This window comes from Strix aluco, chromosome 4 (assembly GCF_031877795.1).
Source record: "Strix aluco isolate bStrAlu1 chromosome 4, bStrAlu1.hap1, whole genome shotgun sequence".
Taxonomy (NCBI): domain Eukaryota; kingdom Metazoa; phylum Chordata; class Aves; order Strigiformes; family Strigidae; genus Strix; species Strix aluco.
The window spans coordinates 80,531,838-80,548,810 of record NC_133934.1 but is presented as its reverse complement, the minus strand read 5'-3'; the positions used below and the strand labels follow the sequence as shown (position 1 = coordinate 80,548,810).

Sequence of the window (16,973 nt, the reverse complement as noted above, 5' to 3'; positions counted from 1 at the left end):
TTGAATCAATGATCATAGGCTGAAGCAACCTCTGAAATTACAGATCTTCTTGAACCTTGAGAGAAGATCAAAGTGTATGGCATTCTGTGCTAGAGAGCATGTATTTTGTTTGTGTTTTTACAGTATACGTTTAGCATGACACTGGGTTGATTAGAAGATTTCCTGAAGCCACAATGTAGTTCTTCAGGGTCCGACTATGTCATTTAAAAAAAAAACCACAATGTGCTGTAGGAAGCCGTACTGGTATTTATGGTTGTTGATTCACAATAGTTCCAGACTAGATAGAGGTAGATATTTAAAGAAGATATCAGCCGATTGAAAATTTTGAGGAAATACAGCTTGCAGTTTCATTTTTAAAATGTTTTTTCTTTCTCTTATATGTCAGTCCATGATAAATATATGTATAAATTATTATTGTCATGTATGTTATAATTATACCTTGTACAGACACAAGGTTATAGTGTTTATAATAAATACCTCCAGTATAAGTTGTACTGTGGTGTAATTAACCATCACTTTTCTCTTTCAATATCTTGTTACTTTCAGTATAAATCTTCTGGAAGGACCATAAATAAATAGGTGGTTTTTAAGTAGCTTTTCTATTTCCCTGATGTGACCTTAATTTAGGGGATAATAGGATTTTTTTTAAACTTCCTTTGAAAACACTCACTGTAGAGATGAAAAACTTTGTGTTTTGCTTCTCATAATAACAAAGTCCCAAATCTGCTCAGATTAGACTAATCTGGTCTTCCCATTTGATGTCTTTCACACTGCACACTAAATGTCTTCACTCAGCTTTCTTGCTTCTCTTTCGTCAGTGCTGTGGCTTATTCCTACCCAGTGGCTTATAAGGAGGTGGCTGAAGGAGCTCCATTGTATGCTTTTTCAGAAGTTTGGCCGTATATTCTGAGTTGTGTTCCCTCTTTCACATCTGACAAGTGTGAAATTTTTAAAGTTGAGTGTTTTCACTGGGGTGTTGAGCATTCCTTTCCATGGTTTCCTGTAAATCTATTATTGTTCATCAGTGGGAAGCTTAGAAGTGCCGGGAGGTAAGTGCTGGTCTTCAGCCTGCTTAGCTCTGCGTGACACCCGTGTGCCAAATTTTTAGGATGTGCCCTGCCACGTGGCCAATAAAGTTTGTTTGCTGTGGTGAGTGGGATAGCTGCTTCTAGGACTTCCCTGCTGAGAGATTTGCAAACAAACTGGGAAGGCAGTGAGGAAAACTGACAGCTGTGAGGTCAATCCCACAGTTTTGGCAGTTAAGTGTGTGAAAAGGTCCTATGGTAGCGTTGGCGATGCTGCTTTGATATCAATCTTGAACACCTCTAAAATGTTCTGTATTATTAAACCCATAGTGGTGATGTTTATTAATGGTACCACTATGGGAAGGTAACGAGACACCTTTAGAGCCCTCTGGTAGAAATGTTTCAGGATTTCTTGCTATTATTTCTGAAAGAGCATGGTAACAGAGCATCAGGAGGTCTCGGGAGAAATTAGGCAAGATAATGTGATTGCTGAAAAATTAACACAAGTCGCAGCTGTGTGATAAAAGCTTTAAAAAGTTTTTTCAAACTGTATAAAGTAAAGAAAAAAACCTAAAAGCAACTCCCCAGGCAGGGCTGAAATAGATGCATTGTATCTGCTGAGGCTTAGTCCTGTAGCATTTGGCATAATGTGAAAGTTGAAGTTACTTTAAAATTTATCGTTGTTTCTAAAAATTCTTGAAAAACAACTTCAGATTTTGTTTCCTGAAAGTGCAAAAGTTCCACTAAGTACAGCAGGTTTCCTTGTTTTCATGTGTTAATTCTGGTATTCTAAAAGCGTGCAAATGGCATTTGTCTTTGGATTTACAAAAACTCTAGATATTCAGAGTTTGAATTATTTAAACTCCCACAACACATGCACTTTTGCTTTTCAAGCTTGAGTTATAATTTAATTAAAAACTTCTGGTGCATCGCTAGCTATTTAAATATTAAAATGTTCCATGGATCACTTTCGATTATCTACCGTCATGAAATTCCTGAAGATGTCAGATTTTTAAGATTCCCAAAGTTGCACTTGGAATTGTCTGTTGATGCAAAGGGGACTGTGATAATTACATACATCCATTAGTATCAGCAGAGGAGATAAACTTTGGGGAGGCTTAATGGGCATGTCTCAGTGACAGCTAGCAAAGAACATTTGGCATGATTAAGGATGGATTTGAATGTACTTGAAAATATACTCTCATTATGGACGCCCAGTGGAAGTTGCACTACAAATGTTAAATTCCCCAGAAGAAGAGTTGTGTGGCAGGGAAGCTTTGAAATCCACTGTGGCCGTCATCCAAATTACTCTCTTCTCTTTGTGTCTTTCCGCTGTCAGATTCACTTTGTGATGCCCAACTTGGCTCCCTGCATCTTTGAAAAGAGGCAACCTGTTGGTTTCTGTGTTTCAGATTGTCCGAAGATACATCAAGGACTGGCTTGAAAGGAGGAAGCCTCCATTTGGCGCTATCAGCAGCTGTGTGCTCCTGATGATCATCTACACAACGTTCTGTGATACTTTCGCCAATCCAAATATTGACCTTGATAAATTTAGCTTGATTATAATAGTGTTCATAAGTAAGTTCAGCCTTAAAGCATCTCTTTTATCTGTGTTTTGGGTGTGTAATGAGCTGTATGTACTGGAAAGGGTGGGGCTGCGGAATACTGGCATGGGGCTAGAGCTTGTAGTTTTAATCCGTCTGGTAAATCAGATTACCAGACTTCTTAGGGGCTGGATGCTTTCAGATGTTTGAGTAAGCATTTAGAGGGGGATGAACCCTTCTATTTAGGTGTGCCTGAGATTGCTCAGTGACCCTTCCTTTCTAAAGGGGCATGGTATTACTTTCCAACTGTTTACAACCATTCTGTTTTGGCTTCTTTGTTATTAAGCAACCATAAAGGCACAGATGTTGCATTCCAAACAAAAAGGAAAGATCTGGGTTTCAGCTGCACATCAGAAGCACTGTTATGACTTTTAAATAGTTCTTCCTTACCGTATTATAAACCTGGAAACTAGTCGGGAGTTTGAATGTTGATATATTTCTGTGGATGAACACATTTCTTGCAGAGTTTGTTTTAGAAGCACTCTAGTCATTCAGCCATAAATAACATACACATGAGAATAGACTGCTGGTATCCTTGCCATCAGTTAAAAACACACTTGCAGATCACTACCTCCCAGGGAAAGGCAGTGGTATACAGGCACTGTCTCCTCTCCCAGTAGGGAATTCCATCTTGCTTCAGACTGTCCAGAGCCAGGAGTTTCAATTTGCTTGGGGGAGAGGTAACTACAGTATACTACAGTATAAATCACATCTCATACACTCTAAAACTGTTAGATTTCAAGAAATCAATACATCACCTACCTTGAAGTGTGTGTATGTGCACATGTTTCTGTCTAATAAAAATAATGTATCTTCTATAAATCCAACCTCCACTAAAGTCAGTAGGAAATTTGCCCCTGCCCTTTGTGAGTCAGTTCATATTCTGTCCTAATTGTGGCAGTTTTTTGGATTATGAAACACTATACGTGTGTAAAATTATAAAAGGTACTGTATAAATACTTTATTCTGAAAGCAAAGAAAAAGGAAGCCATGCTAAGGAGGTTTTTATCAAAATGGAGGAAATACTTGTTCGCGTAGGCACCTGAGAAGGACCACATCCCAGATGCACTTAAGTCAGTGCAGAGTTGTCAGCAAGAGAGAGGGATATGGAAATTTTCAACTCTGACTTAACATACAGAGAAACTCAGAATGAAATAATTTTATGTTACTGTGCTGGCTGCTACTTTTTTAGTTAAAAAGGCACGTTCTTCCTTGAACACTTGATACAGAGTGGTTGCTTCCATTGCCTTTCTTGTTCTTTCTTTTATTTCTCTGCGAGACAACTCTGCGTTTGTGCCATGTGTAATTATATGTACCACTTGCGGTGCAATACACTGACAATCATTATATATACATTTTCATTGCCAGTGTGCATAACTGGAGTTTATTAGTACGAATATTAACATAATCATTGAAACCGCTTGGAACATATTCGACATTTGTTTTTTTCTTAAATATTTATAAAACAAAAAAAAAAGAAGGTGTGGAAATGGATATGCACACTATATTACAGAAAAAGTTTCTGTACTGCCACTGGATGTGTTGGCTGGATGTGTGCATAGTGTTATACCAGGATGTCAAATTAGCACGAGGAGTTTGAGATGAAACTGCATTTATTATTCTGATGATTAATGTTTTTATGTTAATATTCTAGCCACAGCAAAATATGCACAAGGGATAATTGGTAGCAACCCATGCTTATCGCTTTACAGAATTATACGTATTAAGGGATTTTTTTTTTCTGTGCATATTAAATTAATATACTTACTTGCAGAAAAATTGTAATTCAGGAACAATGGATTGCTTCCTTAGTTCATGAAGGAAGAATTAAGTGCATGCTGAGGTGACATTTATGCTTCCTAGGAAATGTATGTAAGAGAATGGAAAATGTCACTGGTAATAGCTAATATCCCTGCCATGTTTCCCAGTTGTAAACTGGGGTCAAAATCAAAGGTATTGTCTTGGTTTGCACTACCCTATGGGACACATTAGCCTTACTGCATTCACAAGTTTTGCAAGGAAAAGGGAGAGGACCCATCCCAGATTCTGCTGCAAGTAAAAGCCCCATAACCCACAAACACCCAGAAAAGGTCTGTGCAGGTCACAGGGTTTCTTCTCCAGCTCTGAGGGGAGTTCCTGCGCTCCAGCATGATGCTCGATCTCTGTAGCTCTAGCAGCTACTCACAGCACAGCGGGGAAGCCGCCTGCTTCTCCCCACATCTCCGCAGACCAAGGGTGGGCTCTGTGCACCCCACAACCCCTGCGGATGTTGGGAGAGCTGGCAGAGAGGAGAGCTCCCCTCAGGATGCTCAAAAACTTTGTAAGTCCGCACTTACAAAGCTGAGTGAGCCTGAACGAAAGCTGCTCTGTCTGATTGTACTGGGTCTGGCTGAGCCGGAATTGGTTTTCCCCTATAGCAGCCCTCATGGTGCTGTGTCTTATGTTGGGAGCTGGCAGGGTGTTGATAGCACCCTGGTGTTGTGGCTACTGCTGAGTAGTGCTTACACAGCACCAAGGCTCTTTCCAACATTTCCCCCCCACGGTGGGACGGGGTGGGCAAGATCTTGGGAGGGGACACAGCCAGGACAGCTGACCCGAACTGACCAAAGGGATATTCCATACCATATGCTGTCTGCTCGAGTATAAAGCTGGGAAAAAGGAGGAAGGGGGGGGGGTGTGTGTGTCACCCTTGGTCCTCCAAGGCAACCACTATGCATATTGGAGCCCTGCTTCCTGAGAAGGCCCGACATCGCCTGTTAATGGGAAGTAGAGAATAAATCTGTTTTCTTTTTGCTTCCATGTGCGAACCTTTGCTTCGCTTTGCTTATATTAAAACTGCTTTTGTTTTACCCACAAGGGTTGGGGTTTTTTTCCTATGTTATTTTCTTTCCCCTCTTTGCCCTGTTGAGAAAAAAGGGGGAAGGGGGGGAAGTGATAGAGCGACTTGGTGGGTACCTGGCATTTAGCCAAGGTCAAACCACCACACTGATGTATGCTGCCCCATTCAGGAGTTAGCTTTTGTCTCAGAGGGAATTAAAACATCCATGGTGATCTTCTATTAATAGTGATCATTTATCGGGAGAGTAATATACCCAGTGTGTGAGAATATTTATTGTGATCATGCTTACACATTGTACCTTCTCCTGTTAAATAGAAAGGGGCTAAATTTAAACACTTGGCAACCAGAGCATGTCTGAGAGATTTTATGTTTTGAACCCAATAAGCAAAACTAGTGCAAATAGATGTGCAGCATGCAGTAGTGAACTTCCCTGCCATTCATCGTGTCAAGAAATACTTGATTCAGAAGAGTTACCTCAGAAAGAACTTGTGTAGCCACAGTATCAGCTCTAGCTTTCTTGGATGTAATGATATGTATTGTTCTTCCAGACAGTCTTTAAAGGTTGTGTGTCATTGGATTTCGCTGGATAGACTTGGTCCAGACTAGCTTCTGATCTGTTGTATGGGGGCAAAAGGCATGTAGACAGCAATTGAAGAGATTTAAGTGATCTTTACTTCTGTGATTTAAGTCTAATTTTAACTTGTTTCTCTTCCAGTATTTTCTGTTCAGATGAGCTTCATGTTTTTGACTTTTCTCTTCTCTACAAGGTAATTGAATGTGCTGAATCAGAGCCTTTGAATATTTGTTTTGTGTGATATCTTTGGTTTGGGTGATACAGTTAATGCAGATGTGTAAGGGCAGGTTTCTGAATAGGGGTGACCTCATTTTGGTATTTCATATTGTTCTTACTGCATTTTCTCTGTTAGAGTTTCATAGGCTAAGAGAGCAGGACCTGAATTCTGTCCTTTCTTGTGTGTTAATTACAGAGTTGTTAAATCTCAATCAATCACTGCTATACCTCAGCCACTGAAAAAAATGGATTTGCACAGATGTTACTGAAGGTATAATTTGCCCTGCAGACATGCTGATGACATATGAGAGAGAGAACTCAGTTTGACTTTTTACATCTCAAGATACATTTGCTGGGCTGGCAATTCGCTCTTCTCTGTATATGTCAAATTTGTTATGTTTATATGGTGATTCTTAAAAGACAATTGTCCTGAACTAATGTTTGGTAGAGCTGGTTTTTTTATTTTTAAATATCAACCAGGAAGAACAGTTGTACATTCACTTCTCAGAAAATAGTACCGTGAAAATGGTGTTAGCCCACGGCTTAGTGCATCACTTCACCTGGTCAGAGTATCCACTATTGTCCTCTTCCTTAGGCCTACAGGAGTATTTTCCTTAGCAACACTGCTGAATGGGAAGTGCCACGATACAGCAGCCTTCACGCTGTATATATATACTTTATATAAATTATACAATATCTGTAAGTGAGAATCACAAAGAAGGGTGCAACGTCTTAGAGCTACTTATGCTTTTTTAGTGCCACAAGAAAACTTCTCTGTGGCAAGATCATGTCCTGACCTTAGAAGACATTTTTAAATAACTTTTGAACTGCTAAACCTAACCTGGGGGAAAGGTATGTCCCAACTGTAAAATCTAAAATGCTGTAAGTAGTAACCAACTTGGACAGTATGTAAATATTTAGAATCTCCTAAAATGATTCCTGATTTAGACCAAAGGGTGATCCATTGGCCAGTCATATGCCTCTCTCTGTATGTTATTTTTCCACCCTTCCTGGCCTTAACTCCCAGTGTGTAAACACTTAGATGCAGTTTTTCTCTGAAGTGGAAGATGACTACATATTCTAAGCAGTGTTTATAGTGTAGTCTCAATGTACTACCTAAATCAAGCATTTTGTTAACATTACATACTAGGAAAAGAAATCATAGGTCATTCTCTTTTTTTACAGAGGCAAGCTGACCACTGCTGTGATAGAACATGTTTGCAAAAATAACCTCAGCTGGAATAAAGTTGTGTCCTACATACCATGTGTTCGGAATTCCTTTCCTTCACATGGGAGTGTATTCATTAGAGAGTTTGCCACAACTGAGAAACAATTCTGCTTTTTTTAAAAAAAAAAAAAATCAAATGCTACTGTTCATTTGTGGGTAGAATTATTTCTGTCACTAGACCTGATCAAAGTGATGTGAATGTGCATATGGATCCTCAGAGTAATATATTTGATTGATGATGTTTTAAGAAGGTTTTTGCTATCAGAGGTTATTAAAACTCTTTCTTTTCTAGGAATAACTCTAGTTTCACACCAGCAGACACAGTGGCTATCATCTTCTGTTCCACACACAAATCCCTCACCCTGGGTAAGTCAGGAGATAAGCTTTTGAGCAAAACAACAGTAACATTCATACTGTGCTGTGTTGGAAAAAAAAATGTTGTTGGTTGCTGGCTTTTCTGCTTAAATGTTTTGGTTTTAGTGTGACAAGTAATGCTACCAGTATGATACTAATAGTCGGATAATATTCTTGCACAAATAAAATATTTATTACAGGACAGAAAACACAGTCTTCTCAGATGAGAATTTAGTGGTTATACAGTAAGACCACCTTATTTATGGAAAGCTGGATTTTTCTTTCTGTTCTTATTCTGTTCTGTTGCCTAATCCAATATTGATAAAGTTTCAGGTTTGTTACTGAAAAGATTGTAAGGTATGTCTGCCCAGTCTCACAGTGAAATCTTACACCTAAAAGCTGGGATGTACAAGTGAAAATCAAAGCACGCAGTGTATTCAGAAACCACAAATAGACAATACTGTCTTTTGCTTAACATGAGCAAAATGTATGTGTTTGTTTTAAGTCTGCAGATACTTTGGATAGTTTCATTTATTAGAATTCATTTATCAAAACATCATTGAGATATTTGTCACTTACAACCCCTTAGTGATAATAAGATGTTCAGATGGAAATTCACAAAATACTGCTAAATCAGTTATGCTTACAGCCTCTTGCTACTGCTTCATCTATTATGTTCAGCCAGTGAAACAACTAGTACTTGAATATTTTCAGTTTTTCAAAATATGAAAACATGTGTTAGATAAAGCATACGTGACTGAATATACAACTTTTCAAGACTGTATCTGTCAAAGAGAAACACAGCTAGTGTCAATAACAAAGGTAAGAACTCAGCCTGAAACAGGGGGAGAACAAATCGGGACTTAGGTGAGATGTTTTCCAAGTCAGTTTGATATAGCGAAACTCATCTCAGGGTTCTTTGCTTCAGCCAGGGCTGTGCTGCAGAACTGTTAGCAAGTGCCCTTGAAAGTCTGTGGGAAGTGAAGGAGTTCCTGGAAGACAAGAAAAAGGCAAACATAATGCCTCTTTTTCACAGTGGAAACGAGGAGGGGACGAGGAATTATAGATCAGTGAGTTTAACTTCATTTTGTAGAAAACTACTGAAACAAATAAATAAATAAATAATTTTAACAGTTAGGAAGAAACAAGGAAATGAGTAACAGCCCCGTAGATTTGTCAAATGTATATCATACTAAACTAATTTAATTTCCTTTCACACAAGGTCCTGTGGGTTGCAGAGAAGTAGCAGAAGTTGTATGGCTTGAGAGCCTTATGGCTTTTGACATTTGCATGATGTTTTTGGCTTCACAAATCAAAAATTATGAGGCCCAACTGGAAAGAGATCGGAGGAGAGTGCCATGAATGATCATAGATCTCAAAAATGTGACCCCGGAGGAAGGTTAAAACAATTGGGAATGTTGAGAGAAGACAGCTGAAAAACAGTAGTGATCTTCAAATGCATAAAAGGTTGATGCAAGGAAGGAAAAAAGTAAATCTTTCATAGTGGACTTTGAAAAGGGAAGGACTTTGTTACAATGATGATGATTTAAGCTAACAATCGGGGAAACTTGCCTAATATAAAACATTTTAGCTTTGGAATATGTTGCCTATTGATGTCCTGAATCTTCTATCATTGTAGACAAGCCTCAGACAGGAATTAGATAGCTAGAGTTGGTCCTGCCTTGGAGCAGAACATAGAATAAATGACATCAGGTCTTTTTCAGCCAAATGTTCTATGAAACTGAAGCTTCAACTAATAAATGAGCTTGTGTTTAGGAGGATAGTTACACTTGTATTTATGACACACGTAAGTCATAACACAGTACTGTACTTGCTACTTGGAGGTGCACATAAACTTAGGACACAACTGTGATACTACAGAAGAGAAGCTGATTGTATTTAACAGCACAAATGTGTACGTCTTCCCTCCCCAGTGAAAACAGTTTTATATATGCTCTGTTGAATGCTTCTGCAGCTTGCCATGGCACTAAGAAAATAAGCACAAAGCCTTTTTCTAATAATTAAGTCCTAGAGAGGCTTGCCATCACCCAGAATAAAATAAGGACTCTTCATTTCTTTTAGCCACTTTATCAAGCATTCTCATGCAGCCTGTCTTGACCTGCACCCTATCACACAGCTGAGTCGGTTCACTTTTCTTCTGCTAGTACACTCTTCTTTTTATATTTCAGTTTCTCCTTTAGAAGAACTTAGTTTGAGGTTCCTAGCTTGCTTGACTTTTTGGCTTGCATTTTCCCAATTCCATGTTACTGCTCTCATTAGCACAGCGCAATACGTCAGGCCTCGAATTTTGCAGCTTTCTTTGCCCAAGCACACAAACAAAAATACTTTGGCCACCTCAACTTCAAGGACTCCTAGAGCTTCTCCCCAGCCATACATACTTTTACTCTGCAAATACAGATGTCTAATGGATAAATATGCAAGTTGAGATGAAACAGGTAGGTAGATGGTGGAACGCAGTATTGCAGCACTACTTCTTGGCTACAGGCCGTTCCGTTTGTCAGCTTCAGGACAGACTACCTTCATTGTTGAAGAGCCAGTGTCTCATGGCAAGCGAGTTTGCCTCCTAGGAGGCTAGTCACAAGATGTAATTCATTCTTAGGCTTTGCACTTGGATGGTCCCTTTTCTTACTGCTCAGGGCCCGTGTTGAGATCGCTGGGTGGTTGGGACCTGTGCTTCCCTTGCTGTATTCCATCTCTGGGGCTCAGCTTTGCCAAGGTTTCTTTTCAAGGCTCCCAGGCTTGTCTTGCATGGGGCCAGCATCAGCGTGTCCTGAATTAAGCACCACCCCTGATGGGGAAATGCTCTTTTTGGCAATCCCCGGGAGCCCGTCTTTGGTAAGCCTGGGGGCCCCACTGCTCTTGTGTGCACCCCATAGAGTGTGTGCACTGCGCAGGCGTGCCTGCTGTGTATCAGTTTCAAGCTGGCTGGTTTTGAGACCACTTGGTATTTTACTCTGTTCGGTATTAGTACCAGGTCCAGATAAGATGGAGCTGCATAAACATTTCTATGTAAATAGGGAGGATTGAGTTTTATAAAGCTGTAGTGTGATGAGGGCTGATGATGTAAACAGGAATGTTAACCAGAGCAGCTAGCATTTATTCCCTCCCTGAAGGTGGAAGCAGAGTAGATCTAATCTGTTTTTAAGGATCAGCCATTTCTGAATGACGGTTAAATCTATCCACACCACAGTCTTGTCCACCCTGATCTTAGCAGAAACAGGACCAGACATTGGCATTTTGGCCCTTACTCTTTTGTTGTTCTGTCACATTTCTACTTGTCCAGAGGTGTTTACTATAAACCAGGCAATAAGAAACCTTCTGTTCTCTTGTAGCGGAGAGAGTTTTTCCCTCTCCCTCTGTCATTACAATGCCTGAAAGCACAAACAGCTCAGGGTCTGGTTTCCCATGCGTTGTGGAGCTCTGCTTTGTTTGTCTTCAAGATTCCAGTGGTAGTGTATAAATGACCCCCCAACACTTGTTCTTTCGCTTTGAAACTGATTTCTCTCAGCTTGGCAGGTGAAACTCCAAATAGGTATGTCTGGCCCATTCCCTGGGGAGCTTAAAATGGCACCGACTAAAGTGGGAGAAGAGCTGACAGCTTTAAAGCTTTAGAAGTGGTAATAGGAGAGGCATGAGAAGACTTTTATAAGTCACTTTCTCCCACACCATATTATGAAACCAGCTAATTCCCATGCAGTGCATGCTCATGAGGCCAACTGCCACTTCCACTGTTGAATCCATGAATAAGTGCTTGCTCTTCACGGAGATGAGTGCTGTTCCCATATGCTGGGTTTTATTTTGTAGACAGAACAGTTGACACACTTTTTGTCTCAAAGATCAGAGTGCAGGGCATGTTTGTGTAAGGACAAATTACACAGGGTAGGTGCCTTTGTGTTTCTTAGTTAGGAACACAAGCCGATATTTCTGCATAGAGGTGGGTGCTCTGGCAGTTTTTTTGAATACAGTGCATCACATTTGTAGAAAAACTAATGTTTATTTGTATGTCATTTAATGAGTGAAACAGGATATAAACTTACAAGGAGCAAAGATAAATATAGTATTCACAATGCCCTCTGGCATATTCACCCACACTTTGTTCTCTTTCTCTCCTTCCCCCTGCTCACATATATGCACAGTACATGTGAGCACACACATATGCAGACATTTGATGCATGGCTTTTATTAGTGCGTTTGCCATTGATTGATTAGTACTTAGTATTAGTACTTCTTCTATTGATTGATTGCAGATGAAGTGACTATTTGACCTTTAATTATGAGCCTTGCTATTGAAAATGACATTGAGCTATGGCTTCACATAATCCATCTGGAAAGCCCGACATGATGCCATTCCCTGGAGTTCATTCAGCGAGAAGAGAAGAGGCCTCAAGGAAGTGCAAAGCTATCAGTGTGTCTCATCTAAAAAAATACTGCAGTTGTTGCTTGCACTTACACAAAAGTTGCAGCCAAGTGCAGAACATTATTTTGTTTTTTGCAGAGAGTGAATTGCTAGCTAGAAGTTACAACTCCAAAAGTAAAATGCAGGATTGTCAAAAAATATTTTCACTTTAATTCTTTGTATTTACTAGGTAAAATTATTTTATCAGCAAAAAATGGGAGTACTGCCACCTGTTTTGGCTACCACAAGTGCAAATGTTAGTGCTGTAGGTATGATGAACAGCAGATTGGTAAAAATAGCCCAAAACAACAAAAATAACCCCACCTTAATAAAATCAAGGTATTGTTTATGATACAGAGTGCATTTTTCCTCATTTGGATTTATCACTGTGGCAGTTCTTTCACTATGGAATTCTTAAAGTAATGCAATCAAAGTTTCTAGGCTACAAAATACTTTCAGGAAAGAATAGAGTTTGATTTGCAAATAAAAGCCAAAGTGCTAACTTCCTTTTGTATTGTTTTAATTTCATTCAAATTTATTTTTTAAATACTCGGCTTCTTACTGCGTGAGTACAGAACTAATTGTATCTGAACAATTCTTAAAAGCCTGCTGTAGTAGATTCACAGACAACTCAGTTGTCTGTGAGTGAATCATCTCAGCTACGGATTAATCAGCCCACGCCTTCTCCCGAGTTCCCCAGCTGCACAGTGTGACAGAGTTCATCGTGCTCATGTATAGCTCCAATCTGCTCACAGCTATCTATAGTTCGCTCGTGTTTTCTACAGATACTCCTTACAAGAGTTTTCAGAGATAAATAATATATTTGCACAGCCTAAACCACTGCTGTTTCATATTAGCTGGGTTTTTGCTTCATCTGTTTTTTCCTATGCACAAACTTTGTGAAATGCAGTGCTAATCAAGCACAGACTCTTCCTATTGTGTGGTGATAATCACCTTTCTCCTTTATATAGAAAAATGCCAAAATGTTCTAACTTGTGTTAAGATAAAAGGTAGATCATTTTGATTTTAAAAAGGAGGCATCTCTTAATAATTCTGTAATAGAAAGTAAGATGGTAAAATCGGGAGCATTGCCCTAAGTGAGTATTCAGGCTATACTCTGCAGTGGTTTTGAAATGTGGTGGGTTTTTTCTGCTCCAGGCAGAGAATTGTCCTCTAAGGCAATTATTCATCAAGGTACTAACTGTGACTAGCTATAGATGTGTGAATAATTCCTCTGACTTTTACATAAAGATCTAGAAAATAATCCTGGTTAATTGCTCTCTGAAAGTCTTCAAGAGTAAGACTTTTGATACTGTCTCTTTTACTTTCAGAATTTTCCTATGAGTGTTGAACGGGAGACATTACTGCTGGTATCATGTCATAATTCTTGGTGTTATTAGTGCTTGAATTTGTGTATTTTCTTGCCTGTTACCGAGTTTTAGTCTCATTTCTTCAGGTGTCTGATAGAGTGATGTAAGTAACAAATGATCTGACTACTCCTCTGCCTAGAATTGGTGGGTGCTGACCCTTGGGGTAGAAGGGAAGCTGATGGGAAGAATATGCTTGAAAGAATGTGTGTCTTGTGGAGGCTGTGTCTGGGACACTATGTACCCCTCACTGCTACCAGAGAGTTAGAAACTCTCTTCCATTCCTGCTTCTGAGATCCCAGGGGGCTTAGTGGTTGCTGGAACCTTTAATGAGTTTTGATATGGTGATTCTTTGGGCCAAAATGAAGTTTTTCTCATCTCTTCAGTCTTCACCCAGCATTTGCTTGAAAGAAGCAGCAAGTGATTGGCTGGGCTTTTTCCTCTGCTCTGTGATTCCCCTTCTTTTTGTCCTCTGTCTCTGGAAAATATGAACTGAGGGATTCGTATTATGTGAGTTGATAGCAGGGAGAGCAGAAGCACCTGGATCTACTGCACTTTTCTCATGTTAGCATCTTTTCTTGTAGCCAAACTTGAGGGGGCAGGTGGATCGCCTTTCATAGCTTGACAGTCTTCTAGAGCCAATGTTTGGTTCTTACCAAACAACATTATCAGTCAGGTTATTACCACGTGATTGGCATGGCTTCTTTCTCAGTAGACCCCAAAGAATGCCTGGGAAATGCTGCTATTTCCTGTACAGCTGCCATATCAGAATATTAGCAAAACCAAATATAGACTGAAGATTTCTGTAACTGGGAATAGTATGAATGTTTCCCTCTTGCACAAACCTACCCAAGGTGAGATGCCATTTTGCATGTGTGTAAACATTTCTATAATACTGAGGCCACCGCTCACGTGAAGGGTCTATCTCCACAAGAAGTCAAACTGACAGTTTTGCGTAGCCTGTGGTCACTGAGATAGTCTGTGCCAGAGCATCTCTTTTATTTTCCCTTGCTACTCATATACGTGGCTGGGCAAGCACCCCGTTTGTCTCCTTCAGACCAGAGCATCCCTAGGGACTCTACTTTCAGGAAGGAAATGTTCTGGCAGGCCAATCTGAGAGCAGGAAATGGTTCAGTGAGTTATAGTGGCTTTTGGACACAGAGTAGCTGATTCTCCCTTGTTTTTTAATCACAAGATTCACAATATAGCATGTCTAATCTATTGCAGTTTACTCAATTTTGACCTCTTTGTGATTCCAAAATACTAGAGTAAATTAGGGAATCTCCTTTCCTTTCTGACCTGAAACATTTCTTTGATTAGACCTAGAATGTGGCAAGAAATTCTGTACCAGCTCCCAGGGCTTCCTTTTCATCTGTATACTCTGCCAGTAGTAGGTTTTTTATTAATATTTAGAAAGTTTGCCTCCAGCAGTACTAAAATGTGCATCAGAGGACAACAGTTGTTTACTGTGTTTGAACTGAAGAATCTCACCCAGGAGATCTCATTCACTTGAAGTTTACATCTCTCAATCTCGACTTGCAGAAAGAGATCGATGAATAACAATTGTCATTTCAGAGTTGCACCTCTCCAATTATTTATTTGGTTGTGTGTCTTCCCAGATGTACACGTAATTGGATCAGACACTAAAAACCAGATCGCAGGTTTTTAATGACAGCGAGCTTATACCTCTCTATAATAAAAAAAATAAAAATAAACACACATACCCATCTGTAAAATGATGATGACACAAGAGCCCTCCCTCCCCACCAAAACCAGTTACAGTTAATTTACCTACTTTAAGAAACATCATTATATTCAGCAGACAGCTGACAGGTTACCCTTGGGAAGATCCTCGTTTGGACATGACTCAAGTTGGTTTTTTTTTTTTACCTCAAGCTGGCAGAGGCTACAAGTGTCACCCATACTAAAGCTGGCGAGTATTGAAGATGATGTTGAGTCTCCCTGAGAGAGTTGCATCTACATTTGCTCTCTCAGTGCACCTTCTGGCAGCCAGTCTGAGCTGCTGACTCCAGACACTTCTAAAACGGTGGGTGCAAAGATGTGAAAAATCAACAGCAGCAGCAAATTTTAGAAATCTCCTATTACAGGGTAGTCTTGGGAATCTGGAAGAGGGATCATCCTCTAAAAGCTGCCATGACCACTACAAGCACATAGCCCTAGTCCATAGACTTTTAGAATAGGAAATAGTATCCTAGTATTTCCAGGTAGTGAGCTGTTTTCTCAAAATGCCTTCCCAAATAAGTGGGGCACTGAAGCTTTTCTGGCCTCATATCTTCTTTTCTTTGCCATAGAAATCAGATGAAGAGAGAAATAAAGGAAAAATTATGCTAGTATTGCTAACAAATGTTTTTTTCTTTATGAAAAGAAGTGTTTCATTTTTTTTACCATTTATAATGAATTTGTGTATCATGTTTTCCTTTACATCAAGGTTCCAGGAGAAAAAAAGATTTTAAAAAAATCTAATTAAAAGATAGTATGAAACAGCTTGGAGAATAATCCTTTCCTGCTTGTGTTTACCAATATAGTGAGAACAACTATAAACCACGTTTGTAATGTCTTTTTTAATAATATGTGTAAATAAGATCCACAGAATCAGAACTTTAATGCTGAGAAATCTTAGCCTCAGTTATGTGTGGAAAGGGTAGTAATGTTAAGGAAATAATCAAAATAATCAAATCTCAGCTTCGTGTTTTTAGGACATCTGTCAATCTCTTTGTCCAGAATTTATAATGTCTTTTTTAATAATATGTGTAAATAAGATCCATGCAATTAAAACTTTTAATGCTGAGAAATCTTAGCCTCAGTTATGTGTGGAAAGGGCAGTAATGTTCAAGGAAATAATCAAATCTCAGTTTTATGTTCGTAGGACATCTGTCAATCTCTTTGTCCAGAATTCCTTTTGTTGGTAGGTCTAACCAATTAAACCTTCAAAAAGTGTTGTCTACAAGAATTCTAGAGAAGGGAAGGAAGTGTTTAAATTCCGTTCTTATCTAAATAAGATATATTTATTTAATATCTAAACTTTATAGCTTAGATATTGCTAGTGAATTACAAGGAAGAATTTACCCTGCGCCTTGAGCATGTTACGTGAATGAAGAGTGAACTGATAACCAAGCAATAAAAAAAGCACTGAAGTGTGAGGATCAGCTTACATCATTGCTATGCCTGCCTTGTGGTGTCAAATTAAGGATAAGTCACATTTAAAATATGACTTATGGTGGTTCAATTCATTCTTGAATTCCCTGTTAACTAATTACTACTACCATATTGTCAGACAGGTGGAGGTGTTTTGGTGTCTAAGGCACTAGTCTTCAGTTGTTGGTGTTAA

At 39.3% G+C, this 16,973-nt stretch overlaps 1 protein-coding gene across 12 annotated transcripts in view; it reads left to right on the top strand.

Annotated features, from left to right (window-relative positions):
- Window positions 1-16,973, top strand: part of SLC10A7 (solute carrier family 10 member 7) — a 157,088-nt gene that overhangs the window by 124,897 nt on the left and 15,218 nt on the right. For all 12 annotated transcript variants that reach the window (XM_074823767.1, XM_074823778.1, XM_074823775.1 and 9 more), the window contains 3 exons: window positions 2,438-2,603; window positions 6,184-6,235; window positions 7,779-7,852. In XM_074823767.1, the coding sequence (XP_074679868.1) occupies window positions 2,438-2,603; window positions 6,184-6,235; window positions 7,779-7,852 (292 nt within the window). The remainder of the gene's footprint in view (window positions 1-2,437; window positions 2,604-6,183; window positions 6,236-7,778; window positions 7,853-16,973) is intronic.